General features: G+C 40.6%; 1 protein-coding gene across 2 annotated transcripts in view; it reads left to right on the forward strand.

The window, feature by feature from the left end:
• Positions 1–17723, forward strand: part of nup98 (nucleoporin 98 and 96 precursor) — a 42847-nt gene that overhangs the window by 22129 nt on the left and 2995 nt on the right. For both annotated transcript variants that reach the window (XM_080858817.1, XM_080858818.1), the window contains 13 exons: positions 574–712; positions 3824–4001; positions 4556–4705; positions 5498–5719; positions 7769–7877; positions 9768–10182; positions 11789–12009; positions 12282–12560; positions 12649–12806; positions 12945–13085; positions 14746–14900; positions 15715–15936; positions 17181–17422. In XM_080858817.1, the coding sequence (XP_080714943.1) occupies positions 574–712; positions 3824–4001; positions 4556–4705; positions 5498–5719; positions 7769–7877; positions 9768–10182; positions 11789–12009; positions 12282–12560; positions 12649–12806; positions 12945–13085; positions 14746–14900; positions 15715–15936; positions 17181–17422 (2631 nt within the window). The remainder of the gene's footprint in view (positions 1–573; positions 713–3823; positions 4002–4555; positions 4706–5497; positions 5720–7768; positions 7878–9767; positions 10183–11788; positions 12010–12281; positions 12561–12648; positions 12807–12944; positions 13086–14745; positions 14901–15714; positions 15937–17180; positions 17423–17723) is intronic.

A 17723-nucleotide genomic window follows, 5' to 3' on the forward strand; every position in this document is an offset into this window, starting at 1 on the left:
CGCATGGGTTAAAACAAAACTACTTCTTTCCACTGATTCCTTATGATTTCCCAAATCTAATAGGCCTAGAACTGCCAATTTCCAGCCCCAAAGATTCCCAACGTTTCAATTTTGCAAAAAATGCAAGGACACAAACTTACATGAGTCCCTTTTATTAATTGTCATGGCCTTGGTGTGCCGTAACGCTGATGAGACGCCACATTTTGGTCTTCACGTCTTCAAATTCCATCCATACGGCGCTGCAACTGACTCATTTCGACATCTCGAGAACTACTCAAGATAACAATTTAAAATTTGGTGTGCTACATTTGCCCACATCTCCTTCAGTTCCCCTCAGATTGCTCAACAAAATGGCCATTAATGGCTAATACAATTTCAGCAGTTAATATAAGCCATAAGGGCCAATCTTGATTACATTTTGTAGGCTCATTCATAATGGCATCGCAACTTGAGGCTAAATTGTTGTAATTGAATTCATGCTGGCATTTGAATTGGTTTCTTTTGCCACAAAATAATCCAGAAAAATGCATGTGTGCACAAACTGCCAATTTCTTTCTTGTTGCTTTGTTTCAGGCTACGGCTCAGTGTTCTTCGCTGGTGTAGTTAATCTGACCAACATGAATCTGGATGACATTGTGCATTTTCGACGAAAGGAAATTATAATCTATCCGGATGACATGACCAAACCACCAGTGGGGGAAGGCCTTAACAGGTAAGGTTAAGCTGTTTTGGAGACACTTTTCTTTGAAGCGACATATAAAACATATACAGTGCCACTTTAAAGTATGTGAACCCCTTGACCACTTATGAGTTTTCTGTTGTTTTACCATGATTTTTAATTTTTTTCATCACCAATTTTCCATAGAAGTAATGTCAGGTTTATGTTTATCATTTGCATGTACTTTTTTAGAGGGAGTTGTTTGAGTAGCCAAAAGACTACATGAAACATGGAATTAGTCCATTTCAAAAGTAAGTGAACCCCCAGCTGAATTGGTAAAGTCAAGCAGGTAACATATTCAGTGAAACTTATTTGGGTGCTAAATTAGTCAATTAAGCAAACCGATCATCTGAGACATCCTTAGGGAAAGGTTTGGGCAACACAGATTAAAAGAGGGAGGAAACCAACCAAACTACTGTAGTGCCAAGGTGTACCCACACAGATCAACAATGCCGAAAGGAAACGAGATATCAGGAAGAAGGTTCTGACAGCCCATCAGTCTTGGGAAAGCTTTAAGACCATCTCCAAAAGATTCCAGCTCCATCCATCCAAGACAAATACTTTTGAAATGGAGGCCATTCAACATGACCACATCTCTGCCTAGAAGTGGACGCCCATCAAGACCATCACCAAGAAGCACCAGAAGAAGAATAAATCAGGTAAAAGTCAACCCACACATCACCTCTAAAGAGTTTCAGACCTCTCTGGCAGCATCTGGGGTAAATGTACATGGGTCTACAATCAGACGAAAATTGAATAGACATGACATTCATGATCGGGTTGCTAGAAGGAAGCCTCTGCTCTCAAGAAAGAACAAAACTGCCCGTTTCAACTTTGCCCGAGAGCACTTGGATAAACCAAAGGCCTTCTGGAAGTCCCTTCTTTAAACAGATGAGTCCGAGATAGAATTATTTTGTCACGATCAAAACCAACAATTTTCGTCTGATTGTAGACCCATGTACATTTACCCCAGATGCTGCCAGAAAGGTCCGAAACTCTTTAGAGGTGATGTGTGGGTTGACTTTTACCTGATTTATTCTTCTTCTGGTGCTTCTTGGTGATGGTCTTGATGGGCGTCCACTTCTAGGCAGAGATGCGGCCATGTTGAATGGCCTCCATTTCAAAATGATTTGTCTTGGATGGATGGATGGAGCTGGAATCTTTTGGAGATGGTCTTATAGCTTTCCCAAGACTGATGGGCTGTCAGTACCTTCTTCCTGATGTTCTCGGATATCTCGTTTCCTCTCGGCATTGTTGATCTGTGTGGGTACACCTTGGCACTACAGTAGTTTGGTTGGTTTCCTCTCTCTTTTAATCTGTGTTGCCCAAACCTTTCCCTAAGGATGTCTCAGATGATCGGTTTGCTCAATTGACTGATTAATCACCCAAATAAGTTTCACTGAATCTGTTACCTGCTTGACTTTATCAATTCAGCTGGGGGTTCACTTACTTTTGAAATGGACTAATTCCATGTTTCATGTAGTTTTTCGGCTACTCAAACAATTTCCTCTAAACAAGTACATGCAAATGATAAACATAAACCTGACATTTCATCTATGGAAAATTGGTGATAAAAAAATGAAAAATCATGGTAAAACAACAGAAAAAGCTTAAATGGTCAAGGGGTTCACATACTTTAAAGTGGCACTGTATATAAGCAACAGAAGCGTATAACAATACTAAGTATCCTATTCCAAGTAAAATCATGAATTATTACTACAATACAAATTTGTAGGTCAAATACAGCTATTATAGATATTAGGGATGCAAATTATCGATTAATTCATTAATCATTAGTTGATAATCTTATCGATCGACTTTCGATTAATTGATAAGCGGCGTTTTTCACCTGAGTTTCAGTGCTTCAATAGGGCCTTTACAAATATCAGCTAAATAGTTGAGTTATTCTATTACATTACATTATGATAATTATATTCTATTCTATTATACATTCCTCAAGTAATTATGCATTAGGAAAAGAAAGCAGAAAAGTTTTTTTATGGTATAACAAAATACATTCTTTAATTTAAAACAAAGAAATAAATTATGGACTGGCTCAGTTCTTGCATTTGAAACAGACATAAAAAAAAAAAGAATAGAAGAAATGAAATAGAGAGCCAAACAGAATATTATTGAGCCTATCTTGTAACTATATATGTAATCTTGTATCTAACTTGTGGATAGATTATGAAGAAACTGCATCTAGGCTATTACAAGCTAAATTTAACTCGCGCTCACGTTAGTGAGGGATAGAGTAGTTACATTCTTAATGGCAAGCCATCAGGCAAAGGTAAGCTAGCCCGCTAACGAGCTAGGTATCTAATATCATTAAGCCTGAGTGAGCTAGTCCGCTATCAAGCTAAATAGCCAACTCAACTCTTACTTACTTACTAACTCTCATGAGCCAAACTCGCGGGCACACGTTAGCGCGGGAGTAGACAGAGATATTCATATTCATAGCAAGGTGAGCTAGCCCGCTAACGAGCTAGGTAGCTAACTCTATGAAGTCTAGGTGAGCTAGCCCGCTAACGAACTAATAGCTAACTTGAGTTTTAAGACTACAGTCTTAACTCGCGGCAGTAACCAGGTGAACTGGTGGTGCCATGCAGGACAGCTGCATGCACAGTGTTCAAATGATAACTGAGTGAGCTAGTGGAACTATTGTATTTCAATACCGCATTACACAGAGAACATTTGACTTCTTTGCCTGAATTAACAATGTTGAAGTGGTCCCACACCGCACTTCTTCTCGCTCGCTTCATTTTGTTTTCAACCGGTCTCTCGCGCTAGCGCCCTCTAGCGATTAATCGTGATTAATACATTTTGATCGAGCAACCTCTTAATCGACAATTAATCTAAAGTCGATTAATCATTTGCATCCCTAATAGATATGCATAATTCATGCTGAAAGGTTCTGTGAATTGACATGAAATGTGGCATGTATTGAAACGATTTTATCAGAAGAATTTAGCCTTGGACAGTATCCACATTGTTCAAACCAAGGCTTTCATCTTGTATACCTTTATATTTGAGCTTACTTTCATCTTGTATACTTTTATATTTGAGCTTACTTTCTATTTGTCTCTTGCCTCACTTTCTAACTAGACGAGCTGAGGTGACACTTGATGGAGTATGGCCAAATGACAAGACCACTTGTAGCCAGATAAGAAGTCCTGATCGTTTGGTTGACATGAACTATGAGGGGAGGCTGGAGACGGCTTCCCGGAAACAAGGTGCCCGGTTCCTTGAGTACCGACCAGAGACGGGATCTTGGGTGTTTGAGGTATGCGTGCATTGGTAGCTTTGTCCTGATCAAGTTTAATGTTAATATTCACTGTTTATGATTTATTAAAGCTGTATATGTAATATTGTGAACATTCTATGGAGATGTATTACACCCCTTCTTGGCAAAGTACTCATTGCCTCAATGCGTTAATTAATGTTAATAAACCGCTTCCATCTTTGCATCCAGCCCCAAACCCCATTTGTCTTTAATTAATTATTCCTCATGTCCTTATTGCTTTGACATGGAACATACTAGGGGTGGGGGGGGAAATCGATTATTCGATTTTCTTGAGTCTATCTAAAACGATTCTGTCTCGAAATGCATCGATAATCGTTTTATCGGTTTAGAATTGATAATCGGTATGGAATCGAATTGTTGACCCATCATTTAAATATTTGATAAATGTTTCCAAATGTTTGGTCTGCATTTGATGCTGTTAAGTAGACTGTCTCTGTTTGTTGCCTCATTCTGTGTCTTGACAAATTATTTATTTATAATTATAATTCTTAAAAGATTAATTCACAATAGATTCCCTCATCTTTTTGTTGCAGGTCGCTCACTTTTCCAAGTATGGGTTACAGGACTCGGACGAGGAAGAAGAAATTAAGACCGATTTAAAGAAAGTAAAGACTGGACCTCCAGCTGCAGGTTTGCAGCCTGTGCCCCCAAACGCTCAACCACTGGGTCCTCAACTGTCACAGGTAGTTGGCCAGTGGTGCTCCTAATAACTGGAGCCTGCAATATTATTGGTGTCTGGTAATTGCTCTATATCTGTTCTGCAACAACAAACCGCAAATTAACCTTGAATTCGGACAACAGGAACATATTTCAACCAAATTTACATACTATCTTCCGCTCCCCCTCCACCTATTGGTAGAATACATGCATGTCAGTTTTCTTTCAAAATTTGATCATTTATTTGGCTGTAGGGAAAAAATAAACACATAAGGACTGGTTCGGACGGCAAGTGGTTCATCATATTATGAATAACCTTGCGTTGGTCATGAGATCCAATATAACTGGTTGCGAAATACAGCTAATGGGATAGTTTGTGTTATGGCATAATGATATATTGATAGCCTACGGATATTTACTGCATCCGACAGAAATGTTAGAATGCCTGAAATAATTTGAGTGTCTACTCTGAATGTCTTTGTAAGTAACAAGGCAAAGCTAACGTTTTTGTGATGTTTTTTTTTGTTATAGCCATAAAAGGCGATTAAACTGTAATGTAACTGTGCCTGATACAGCTGGCCATATGATATGCAACCCATCGAGATTAGTTTATTATTATTATTATTTTAAACAGACAGACAGACAGGCTTCCATAGTTGATGAATCTAAAACACTTTTTGGATGCATGCATTTTATGTCCATGATGCCTATTAAATAAGTTGAGATTCTGCCTGAATGAAGAGTGCTCAAAAAAATAAAATGAATTATTATTATTATTATTATTATTATTATTATTAAGTTCTTGCTCTCTTTCACAGAAGCTGGCTCTGCCTGAGCTGCTGAGTCATGTGACAGAGATGGATAGTGACATGGCAGACATTACCCAGGAGCCCACTGTAGATGGCCTTCTGGACGAGGACGATTTTGGAAGTCCTTCCCCACTGGAGAAGCAGCTGCCTGAACCTGACTCTCTTAGCCAGCTTGTGTCATCTTCAAGTCACATCCCTTCTTCTCTGGGCATCAACCCCCACACTCTTCAGGTACTAAACTGCATAAAGACATTGATACATTTAATACATTTCATGGCAATACCAAGATTTTACTAATCATTATGTCACTTCTCATTTGGTCAATGCATTCCTTTTTTTGTAATTGTAATTTCTTCGTACTTGCTCTGTTCTGACAGCCAACGGAATGTGCACCAGGGTGATCCTCCGGTGTGTCGTCAAGTTTATGTCTATTTGTCAGTGTTTCAGGTTGTTGGTATGAGTGAAAAAGATGTCAGTGTTTCAGCTTGTTGGTATGAGTGAAAAAGATGTCAGTGTTTCAGATTGTTGGTATGAGTGAAAAAGATGTCAGTGTTTCAGGTTGTTGGAATGGGTGAAAAAGATGTCAGTGTTTAAGGTTGCTGGAATGGATGAAAAATATGTCAAAAGTCTATTATTTATTTATCGAATCTGGTTTTCCTTTATGCATTGCCTTGCTTTCAAATAAGACATAGGGCTGTTGTAATGTAAGTGTAAGTAATGATTTATGCTTGAAGTAACACTTTTAATGCTTGACACTTTACTTTCATCAAGGACTTCTCTATTGTCATCAATTACAACCTTTTAGCCTAGTTGCTAACTTGATACATTTTGAAAACTAGAAACATTTCGTCAGTAGCAGACTTTATAAAGCTAACTGTCATAGGCATACATATTTACTAGATTAGCTTACGGAAAGCTAACTTGATGTATGTAAACAATGTTGTCTGACTGAATTTTGTGCTGTTTATTTTCTGGCATCTGTAAAACTTTCAGCAACCTGGGAAAAAGTAGCTTAAACGTGAAAGATAACAGGAGACCTGCTACACCATCATGTAGTTACCAATGAAATATAGCTGAAAATAAAATCATGTATTGCTTCCTGAAACAGCAAAACATTATTTATTTGTTATTTATTTGCAATATTTGTAAAATGAACCTTTTTACATGATCAATGTGGCATTAAAACACAGAAGTGTGTATATACACCATGCAGCATAAATGATACCCCCCCACCTCCCTTATAAACATAAAGATATATTTCAGTTTTTCAGTGATCAATCTCACAAGATGACAAAATTGAAATATATGAGACATATACTTAATGACGATACGCGTCCAGTCTGGTCAGTGGGGGGCCAGATTTGTTTGATCTGTTGGCTTGCCTATCACAACACTGTAGATGGCACTTTTGTGTGTGGCAAATTTACCACGTGTGATCACGATAGAAGACATTCCTCCGAAATACCTATTTTTAATGATTTTTGTTGCCATTTCGTGCCAGTTGCTTACCTCAAATACGTTTCTATTAGGGTCAATGACTGGACTGCTTGCGGAATGATATGAAAGATGTGAATTGGAAGCACAAAACCCGTTGCCAATGGCAGCGGTAAATGTTGGGGTGGCCCATTCAAATCAATGGAATTTTTTGCAACATTCTGAGGAACCGACGGGCTGGATGAAATCGCTTGGCAGGCCTGATCTGGCCCGCGGGTGGGTAGTTTGAGACCCCTGACTTAGATCAAGGGTTGCAAAAATGGGGGAGTGCTGCTCTGCTTTAAATCCAAAATCCTCCTCAAGAGGAGCTCAACAGGGTTGAAATCATGTGATACCTTCACCTTTTTTTTCAGAATGCATTTTGTGGCCTTACAATGTCTGGGTTATGGTTGTGTTGGAATAAAGAGCATGATGACCCAGGGTCTGGAGAGAGGGTACTAATGTCTCCCAAGTTTTACAGTGCATTAGTGAAAACGACACGTTTTACAGTGCCATGCTTCACTGCGGTGACCATGCACACTTGCAACGCCATACATGCCTTAAGATCCAAAAAGATGACTACAAATTGAATCCATTTGATTTCAATCCAAAATCATTCATAACATTAGTCCATGAGAGTATTAGTCCTCTGTGAAGTCTTTTGTGAATATGAGCCTTTATTGAGCATTCAATAGAAAGTAATACTATACATTTGTCTTAGTACCTTTTTGGTGGACAGTCAATCGTATTATTCAGCATGACTGCGACGTTCGAATTGTTCACATTTTTTTTTTTTTTATCAAACAGATCATGAAGGCTTCTTTGTTTGTTGGGGATGAAGATGATGGAGACCCTTATCAACAGGAAGCGTCCGATATTCAGATGTCCTCTCTTCAAACTCTGGAGAGACGATATGGTGAGAGCTTGCCTACTTCTGCCCAGTACAGTACTGCATATTGACGTGGGCTGTATGTACACCACTGGTCTTCATTCACAATCCATTTTTACTTATATCTGTTTTTGTTGTTTTTTTTTTTACTGTCTAGTTACACAAACCAAAATAGGAGACTCATGCAGTTTCAGATGTTGTGTGAAATGTGAATAACATGTCATACCACTCACAAATGTTGGGTTGGAATCGCATGTACCTTAAAGTTCTACTGGCACAGTAGTAACATGGTCAGATAGCCAATGCATTCATTTAATTTCCAGTGAAGTCACATACTGTATTTTCCTGACTAATAACTGCGCCGTATACAAACCGCATTACAGTATTTATGAAGCCTTACATAACAGTTGTGTATTCAACGTTACTTCATGGCGTCATGTAAAACAAAATGCCATGTAGTTTAAAAAGTAGTCGTATGAAGTAGGGACACACACACAAACACACTTATAGGCTTCCTGGTGTCATTTGGAAAATGGACGCTAAACGTTTAAGTCTTATCGTTAATCAGTCCTCTGGCGACCCTATACACACTTGCAGTGGTAATCACAACCATTGAATTAACATGTTCAGGAAGGGCAAGGGAGAGGAGCTGACCCTGTTCAAGTTATTTGACCCTGTATGTACCTCTCACGAGTCAGAGGTTCATGCTCTTAAACCCTGTATGTACCTCTCACAAGCAGAGGTTCATGCTCTTTGACCCCGTAGGTTCCTCTCACGAGTCACAGAGGTTCACCCTCTGTGACCCTGTAGGTTCCTTTCACGAGTCACAGAGGTTCACGCTCTTTGACCCCGTATGTACCTCTCACGAGTCAGAGGTCTGCTCTTTGACCCTGTAGGTTCCTCTCACGAGTCACAGAGGTTCACGCTCCATAGTATTCCATTCATAACAGTCGGTGGGAATCCATGACACCTGTTACTTTATAATTATGTAAGACATTATGGTGTAAATGAGGAATTGTAATCTATTCCATGTAGTGGCAGAGAGAGAGAGAGCCACTCACACTTTACCTGTCAGACCTGTTGGAGAAGTGGAAAAAATTATCAGATTATTTAAGTGACTGTTCAAATGTTGTTTAAGCAGTTTATGTTGTATTAAAGCTGTGATACCAGCTCTCTTTATTTTAAAGGTCTGTTTGACAATTTAATATGGAATTTAAATAGGAACCTAATTTGCCTTGGAGGACCTTGGAGGACTTTGATAGTACCCACGCAAATTGAGATTGGAGTAAAATGGAATTCAAAGGAGTGGAATGGAATAAAAAAGGAAGACACTGGGTGAAGTACTATTGGGAAAATGTGCAGATTTAAAGTTTAAAGAGTTAAGATCACAGAGAAGAACAAATGAAAATGTGCATAAGGACAAGTGCCTGATGCCTTCTGTCACAGAGAACAGAGGACATGTTGTTGTGAGGGGGTCATCTGGTGCTGGTTAAGTGGGAAATAGATAGAGAGTACAAGGAAGGCTGGAACTCTTTCATCCACACCCCGTGGAGCAAATGTTATTGTACAACAAGACAGTCCCGGAGCACTGCTCCAAATTAAGACCTATTGAGAGAAGAACCTATCAAGATGTAAGGCAAATTTGGTGATTGCTACAAATGGAGGATTCTTTGAATGCCTTTGCTATATTTGCTTTTCCTATTGCACCTTATTCGGTGGATGTTATTTGAAAATGTGTCGTGATTACAAACTTTTTATTGCTACACTATCTATATATATTTGAAACAATATTTGTATACATAAAATGCATAGATATGTTAAAGTAAAATGCTGTTACTATTCTATTGACTGATCTGAATCCATTTGGATGGATAATGTTTTGTTGACTATCTCCAAATGTGCTTTTTGTTTTGTCAGGACTGAGCCACACCAAAGGCCTGTTGTCCTATCGCGAAGAGGCCCAGTATAACGCCCCCACTCCAAAGCAGATGAAACCCTTCCTGAGCCCTGATCCATACATGCCTCTGTCCAGCCACAGCCTCCCCCATTCCCAGCCCGTCCTGGAGGCCACCATGCGCACCGTGGGAGTGCGCCATCTTGGTGGCCCTGTACCTCTGGCCACCTCAGTGACCCAGGGGAAATGCCGGCTGCTCATGGATGCTGCCTTGTTTGCCGGCCGCTCGTTCCGCGTGGGTTGGGGCCCTGGATGGAGGCTGGCACACAGTGGCGAGGCACACTCAGCCCAGGGAGTCGTCGACATGGACACAAAAGAACAACTCCATGGTGACCATATGGGCCAAAGCTTCTCCGCTAAACCCACCACAAGCAGAAAGTGAGTACCGTGTATTCTGTTTCTCCTCTTTCACCTGGTAGTCGATATATATTCTGCCTACGCTGATCTATGACATATCTGGATGGTCTGTGATATTGAGTCATTCGCTCAAAGCACCATATCTAGTGTCATAGTGTATGGAGAACATTAGCCTTGATAAAGAGTCAATTCACTCAAAGCACCATATCTAGTGTCATAGTTTATGAAGAAAGTGAGAATATGCAAAAGGGATCATTTACATCCAGGAAGGGAATGCATGAGTGAGCATTTGGATAGTCCCTACAGGATTTTGCTAATTCATCGAAGTTGAGGGTGAGGTGAAGTGTCATAGTTTATGGAGAACATTAGCCTTGATAAGGAGTCATTCACTTAAAGCACCATATCTAGTGTAAAAGATTGCAGTACTGCAGAATGAGGGCTGAATGGCTGAATGCCATGGCTTACCACGGCCAACACCTGTTGCTGTGGGTAAGACTTTGTAAGGCGGTTGTTGATATGACAGTGCCTTGCTTTTGTTTTTTGGTATACTCACTCCACTGCTTTTGCAAGTGACAATATGCTCAAAATGGATAATTTACATCCAGGAAGGGAATGCATGAGTGAGCATTTGGATAGTCCCTTCAGGATTTTGCTAATTCATCGAAGTTGAGGGTGAGGGTTAGGTGAAGTTAATGGACTGTTAGTAGGTCAACATGGGGTGGGGATGTGCTAGCGCCCCCGTGTCTGAAGTAAGCAGTACTGAGGCGAGCAGCTGCTAGTTTGGACATGAACTGTGTTGTAGTCTTGTCAGATAAACAACAGCTGTAGAAGAGGATTGACTCCGGCGGTGTGCAGAGTTTTAATTGCATATTGAATGTAATGTGATCTGTTAGACAATATTTTGAGGTAGAACTGCTGACGGTCAATTTCTAAACCATGTGTTAATACAACATCAATGGTGAGGCTATAATGAGTGGGTGTGTTTTACATTTTGGGGAAACCAGATGGAGTCTATCAGTGATTGGAATGCAATTGTAAGACAATTTTTTTCATTGTTCATGTGGATGTTAAAATCTCCCTCTATGAAAATGATGTCTAAATCATTTGAGGAAGTTCTCTGACTTCCTTTTAAATCAATCTTGTTCTGCAAGATGGCTATTTCCCTGTTGTCTGGAATAGGGGTGCTTGTATGCCCAATATAAAAGAGTAGTGACATCTGATCCCAACACCTGCTAAGGATCTGTGTGAGCAGTAACCTGGAGAAGGTATTCTGCCTTCCTAATCTAACACAATGAGTAAACTTGCTTTATGGATCACATTTACACCCAACACACACACACACACACACACACACACACACACACACACACGAATAAATCTCATTCTTCACTAAAAAAGTAAGGAGAAAATATTTTAGTGCACATGAATTAGCAGTGTTACTGGAAGAATGTGCAACACCTGTGCTCACCCTCTTTGACACGGAATTAAAATCCCTGCTCTATGCAGATGACCTGGTGATGCTGTCTCTTACTCACCAACGGCACGAAGAGCATCATGTGCAATAACGACATTTTGTGGTCAATGTTGTATTTTATTGTTCTCATGTCCTAACTTTCCTCTGTTGTAGTGGCACGTTCCAAGTCCACCTGGAGCAGGTGGTAAGTCTCGAATCCAAGGAGCCAGAGGAGAACCAGACTTTGTACCAGCATCCACTGGAGATCAGCCTGAAGTACAGCACCATCAACACAGAGGAGAGCTGCCCCTTCATTCAACCACAGCCTGGTGTACACGCACTTCACGATTATGCTCACTGGATCACCAAGTTCAATGAAGATGGCACCAAAAACGGTATGGTGCACATTCTGAAGAAAGAGCTGTTGCTCGGTTCTGAGATGTGAAATACAGCAGTACAAATTCAAATGCCTCTTACTCTTTTTTTTCAGTATTGTTCCAGATATAGGACTATATATAGAGTCCAAAACCACTTTTCACCTGTCTTTTTTAACAACAACATATATATATATATTTTTTTTTTTTGTACATTAATTGTTACACTCCAATAATTGCGAGAATGCATTTGAAGACTATCCCAATTCTCTGTCCTGTTTCTCTTTCTTCAGCTTTGCTGAGCCATTGGGAGCAGGTATGGACTCTGTGCAAGGCATTATGGGGCGGAGTCACTGACGCCAGCGAAGAAGAGAACTTAGAACAAGAAGGTTGCGGTTCTTACAAGCAGCAGTTAGAGCGACGACAGAGTTTTTCTGCATGGCTATCTTGTGCAGCTGAAACACGCATTGGCCAGGAGCTCAGTGTGGCCACCCACAGCCCAACAGAGGCTATCTTCAGCTACCTGACAGGATACAAGATCAGCCAAGCTTGCAAGCTGGCACAGCAAAGCGGTTTGTTAATCTTCTGAGAGGGTAGGGTTATGAATAAATGTTATGAATGTGTTTTGGTCCATTTGTCTTAAATTCTGAATCTTTGCAGGGGACCACCGTCTGTCCTTGCTGTTGTCTCAGGCGGCAGGCTTGCCATATAGTCAGGATCTTCTGACGCTTCAGCTTGGCGACTGGAAGAGGATGCAGATGGGTTCTTGTTTACAAGAAGAGAGACTCCGTATCTATGCTCTCTTGGCAGGCAAACCAGTATGGCATTCCTATTAATACGTTTTTTTTTTCTTTTTTAGGAGATTTGTTTCTTTTGAATTACCCAGACTTTTTTTTCTGAAAGCATATACTTCCAAAAATCCATTTGTAGACATGTTTGCTCCATGTCTCCCATAGGTATGGCAATCTTCAAATGGCTGTGTAAATGTGTGTGCCGAGCTGGACTGGCAACGCTGTGTTGCAGTGCACCTGTGGTACATGCTGCCTCCCACCGCCTCTATTTCTGACGCACTGGCCAAGTATGAGCTTGCTTTTCAGGTAAGCAGTACTCTAACATGCTGCTCTTATTTTCCTGATGAAATGCTAAATCAAATTGCTCAGATTGGTTCAAATACAATTTGCAAAGTGGTTTGTGTCTTGGTGGTGGTGGTTTACAGCTGTTTACAGATGTAGCGCTGTTCAATTGTGATCCGATTGTCCATTTTAAAAGTGTTAACAGGATCATTGAGCCATGCTTCTTTATGCATCTTTAAAGGCACCCAGTGCAACTTTCGAGGCTTAAAAATAAACATTCAATTTCTAGTCTTTTTTACACGGAGTAAGTTTTAATAACTCCATACCATTACATATCGACATTCAAGGAGCAAAGATGAGACGTCGTTGTGTGGTGAGAACTGATAGAAAATCGATAACAACAACAATCACCGCCATTTTTTTTATTTATTGAGACCTCCAAAAAAATAAAGCAGGATTCCAGTCAATGGAAAAATGGCCTCTCCCCACCGGCGATTGTTGTTGTTTACGATTTTCTATCAGTTCTCACAACGTCTCATCTTTGCTCCTTGAATGTCGATATGTAATGGTATGGAGTTATTGAAACTTACTACGTGTAAAAAAGACTAGAAATTGAATGTTCATTTTTCATTGAATGTTTATATAAAGTTGCACTGGGTGCCTTTAACTCTTTTTAATCTTATAAACAGAAATAAACAGTTTGGCAAAGATGGATGTTGGCTAACAATACATACAGAATTGATTATTTATCATAGTAATTCAGTAATAGTTACTTAATAATTCAAGGTGACATGCCGTTTATTCCCATTGTTCATTTAGTAGACTAATTGGCAGTCTGTAGATGGTCTGATTCCAAGCTGTTAGCTAGGGCTATCTTCAGGCCAACCAGGGCTAAAGGCCTGGGGCCTCAAGCGGAGAACAAAATCATTCGCATTATCGGACCAATAACCCCACAGTACTGCCCTAAAACCCACCCATAACATGGAGCCTCGGTGTAAACGGCACCCATTTCACAAGCGAAAAGTTAAAATTGAGATATCATGCGATAAATTCTGAAAATGTAAAACGTTAACACAAGGTTATTCATAGCGTTAACACAAGGTTATTCATAACGTTAACACAAGGTTATTCATATCGTTAACACAAGGTTATTCATAACTTGCCTGGGACAACACTGCTTGGGTTAACATATAATTCTTCACTTATAATGGTCCTTAAGTAAATAGGGGACACACTAACAGATACATTGTTGTGTATCAAGAACCATTTACTAAGTCTCTTTTTGTTGATTTGTGGTAGTGCAGTGGTCAGTTTGTCCATCAAAACATATTAATTAAATGTTTAAGTATATGTAACATGTGACAGCATTTAGAGAGATTTTTTGCCATATTGAGATGTTCTGCCATATTGAGATGTTCTTCCATATTGAGATGTTCTGCCATATTGAGATGTTCTGCCATATTGAGATGTTCTGCCATATTGAGATGTTTTGCCATATTGAGATGTTTTGCCATATTGAGATGTTTTGCCATATTGAGATGTTTTGCCATATTGAAATGTTTTGCCATATTGAGATGTTTTGCCATATTGAGATGTTCTGCCATCTGAAGGCATGATGTCTTATGGTGAGGAGGTCTTGAAGTACAGCCAAATCAGGTGTGGGTGTCTGTTCTCTATATTGTAGGGTTCTCCTGAAGGACAGAGATATGCTTGTGCTCCCCTTCCTCCCTATCTGGAGAGTTGTGACCTGGCTTGCGTAGAAGAGGAGATGGAGGAGAGGGGGGTCAAGAAGCCTTTGTATGACATATGCTTCCACTTGCTGAAACTCTACAGTGACAGGTAAGCCAATCAGTTGGACACCTCAGAGTGTGAAATGTAATGTCCGTGTTCTTTGTGAGGTATATGCTGTAATCCAGGGGTTCCCAACCTTTTCTACTCCGAGGCCCACCTTTACGTATTTGTAACAGGTCGGGGCCCAACAGACAACCCGCTTAATCTAAGCTAATCTATATTCCATTCTTATTAGTATGTGATTGATATGTGTCACAAAGAGCAACATCAGCACCTGCTACAGGTGGGAGCCTAGAAATGAATACAAGAAAAGTTCCTCTAGATATTGCAATCTAAATTGTATTGTGCAACATAAAACTGCGAAGCATTTTCAGTCAAAAGGGATTTATTATCCAAGAGTTTTGAAACAAAGGAACTTAAGTGCAGTAGGCCTAGGCCTATTTGTGCACAGCAAACAAGCAAGTAAATAAAACCCATGTGTACTTATAGTCAGTGCTATGATGAGCACAGGCTGTTGGGCCATGTGTACTTATAGTCAGTGCTATGATGAGCACATCTAGGCTGTTGGCCCATGTGTACTTAAAGTCACTGCTATGATGAGCACATCTAGGCTGTTGGCCCATGTGTACTTAAAGTCACTGCTATGATGAGCACATCTAGGTTTTGCATGCATCTCAGCCACCAGATCGGTTAGAACTCAAATTCTTCTTTTTCTAAAGGCTCTTGAGTGTATCTAGTAAAAGTACATCAATATTATCCATCTTGAGTTTGAGTTAAGTGTCGTACATTTTGAAAACATGAACATTTCGATTTTTGTAATTTGTTTGTAAATGCTGACCTGTACATATCCATTTATCTGCAGGCATCATAACCTGCAGCAACTTTTAGATCCCAGCACAGTAACCACCCAGCGCCTGGACTACCGACTTTGCTGGCATCTGTGGAATGTCCTCCAAGCATTGAACTACAGCCACCTGTCCCCTGAGTGTCAGGCCCAGCTCCACTCAAGCTACGCGGCCCAGCTGGAGAGTGCTGGCCACTGGGAGTTGTCCATCTTTGTGTTGCTGCATATACCCAACGCAATGTAAGAGCACGTTTACCCTCGTCTGCCTTTTGGTGTCACGAAACTCTTTATGTGAAAATGTAATAGTTCTTACTAGTGACTGGGCTTGTCATAAGGAGTATGAAAGGTACGATTTTAAGGGGCATTTATGAAAAGGAATTCTGAAATAGTTGGAAGAGCATCTTGATTTAAGAAAACGTCAAAGCTGTTTTAAGGTTCAGTCCTGGCTAAAGATTGTTAATCTTGGCGCTCCAAAGCCAATCAAATACATCCTGCACTTTAATGCTCCTGAATGAACTTTGTGGGTGGATGGAATGGTGTATTGCTGGGTCTTAGTCTTATTATAGAGCCAGGAATGTGTGTTTCTCTTGTTCTGTGTGTGTGTGTTTGTCTTGGTCTGTGTGTGTGTGTTTTTAACTATTGAAGTGTTAAAGGCTCATTCCTGACTCATACAATTTACAAGTCCTTCATTTGAATCAGATCTGGAACAAGGTGGTGCTATAACAAGTCCTAACGTATTGTCCTCTAGCTGCCATGGTTTTATCCACCAATGGTCACTTTAGGTGTAGAGGGGTGGGGCCATCTAAATGCTAATAGGCCTTGCTCCAAACATCTTGTCATGGCTGTAGACAAAAGCCAACAATCAAGTGCAACGGCCCTGGCTCCAAGCCCCTGGTGTGTTTTAAGGCCACTTGTAGGGATCAGTTGATATGGCCTGTAATTTTTTTTAATTTGACCTCTTCTGGGCTTGTTGATTGTCAAGGAAGGCATCTCTGGCAAGAAGGTGATTTTGAAGTGCTATGTTTTAGTGTTCTCCCTTTTAAAAATGCTGAGACTCACTAAGGTATGTGTAGCGTTGCTCTAATCTCTGGAGCCTCCCTGCACCAGCAACAGAATACGAACTTTGCATCAAAATCCCTTTTCCACTCAGCGTTATGTCTGTACATTTTCATTTTTGGTGATGGTACCGGAGTTTCTTCACCGCAGGATGCAGGGTTTTGGTTACGTGTTGGGAGAAAGTGTTAAATAGTGGTACATGACTGCAGGGCTTTGGTTACGTGTTGGTAGGGAGTGTTAAATGGTGGTTTAGTGTTGGGAGAAAGTGTTCAATGGTGGTTCATGACTAGATTTGGAAGCTACCGATCGCGACCCCCAGTTGTTCCATTGACCTGTTGCATAACATTTGACCAAACAATCCTAAAAGATGTGCACATGATGCGTCCGTTAAACTTTTGTGGACTTGTCTCCTGTTTTTCTCATGCCAGGCAGCGTGAGCGAGCCGTTCGAGAGATGCTCTGCTCTTACTGCTCCATACTGGAGACGGAGGATTCTTCCGAAAAGGAGCATTTCCTCACCGAGAGGCTGCTGATCCCCGTGCAGTGGATCCATGAGGCCAAGGCCACCCGTGCCCGCCATGAGTCAGACAAGCACCAGGAAGCATTGCACCTCTATCATGCCAGCAGCTGGAGCCAGTGCCATCGCCTGGTCATTCACCACCTGGCAGCAGGTAACTCATTACATGTATTCTGCATATACACATTCACATTAAAAATAAAACCTGAAAAGAGCAGGGCCTAGGGTGCACCAAAATACACAGTTCCAGCATATTGATCTGTCTGGGTGCTCAAAGTGATACCATCCATGCAAAAACAATAAATGCAAAATATTTTTGCGATACGTGGTGTTCTAGAGGTGGAACGGCACATCAGCTTTTACCCATTGGGGAGCCATGATAAAGCGGTTCATTTTTTATATCATTCTCTGGTGCCACTTTGGGCTTTGGTTTCAATGTTTGGTTTCAAGAAGAA

The sequence above is a fragment of the Sprattus sprattus genome (genome assembly GCF_963457725.1).
Source record: "Sprattus sprattus genome assembly, chromosome: 20".
Lineage (NCBI taxonomy): Eukaryota > Metazoa > Chordata > Actinopteri > Clupeiformes > Clupeidae > Sprattus > Sprattus sprattus.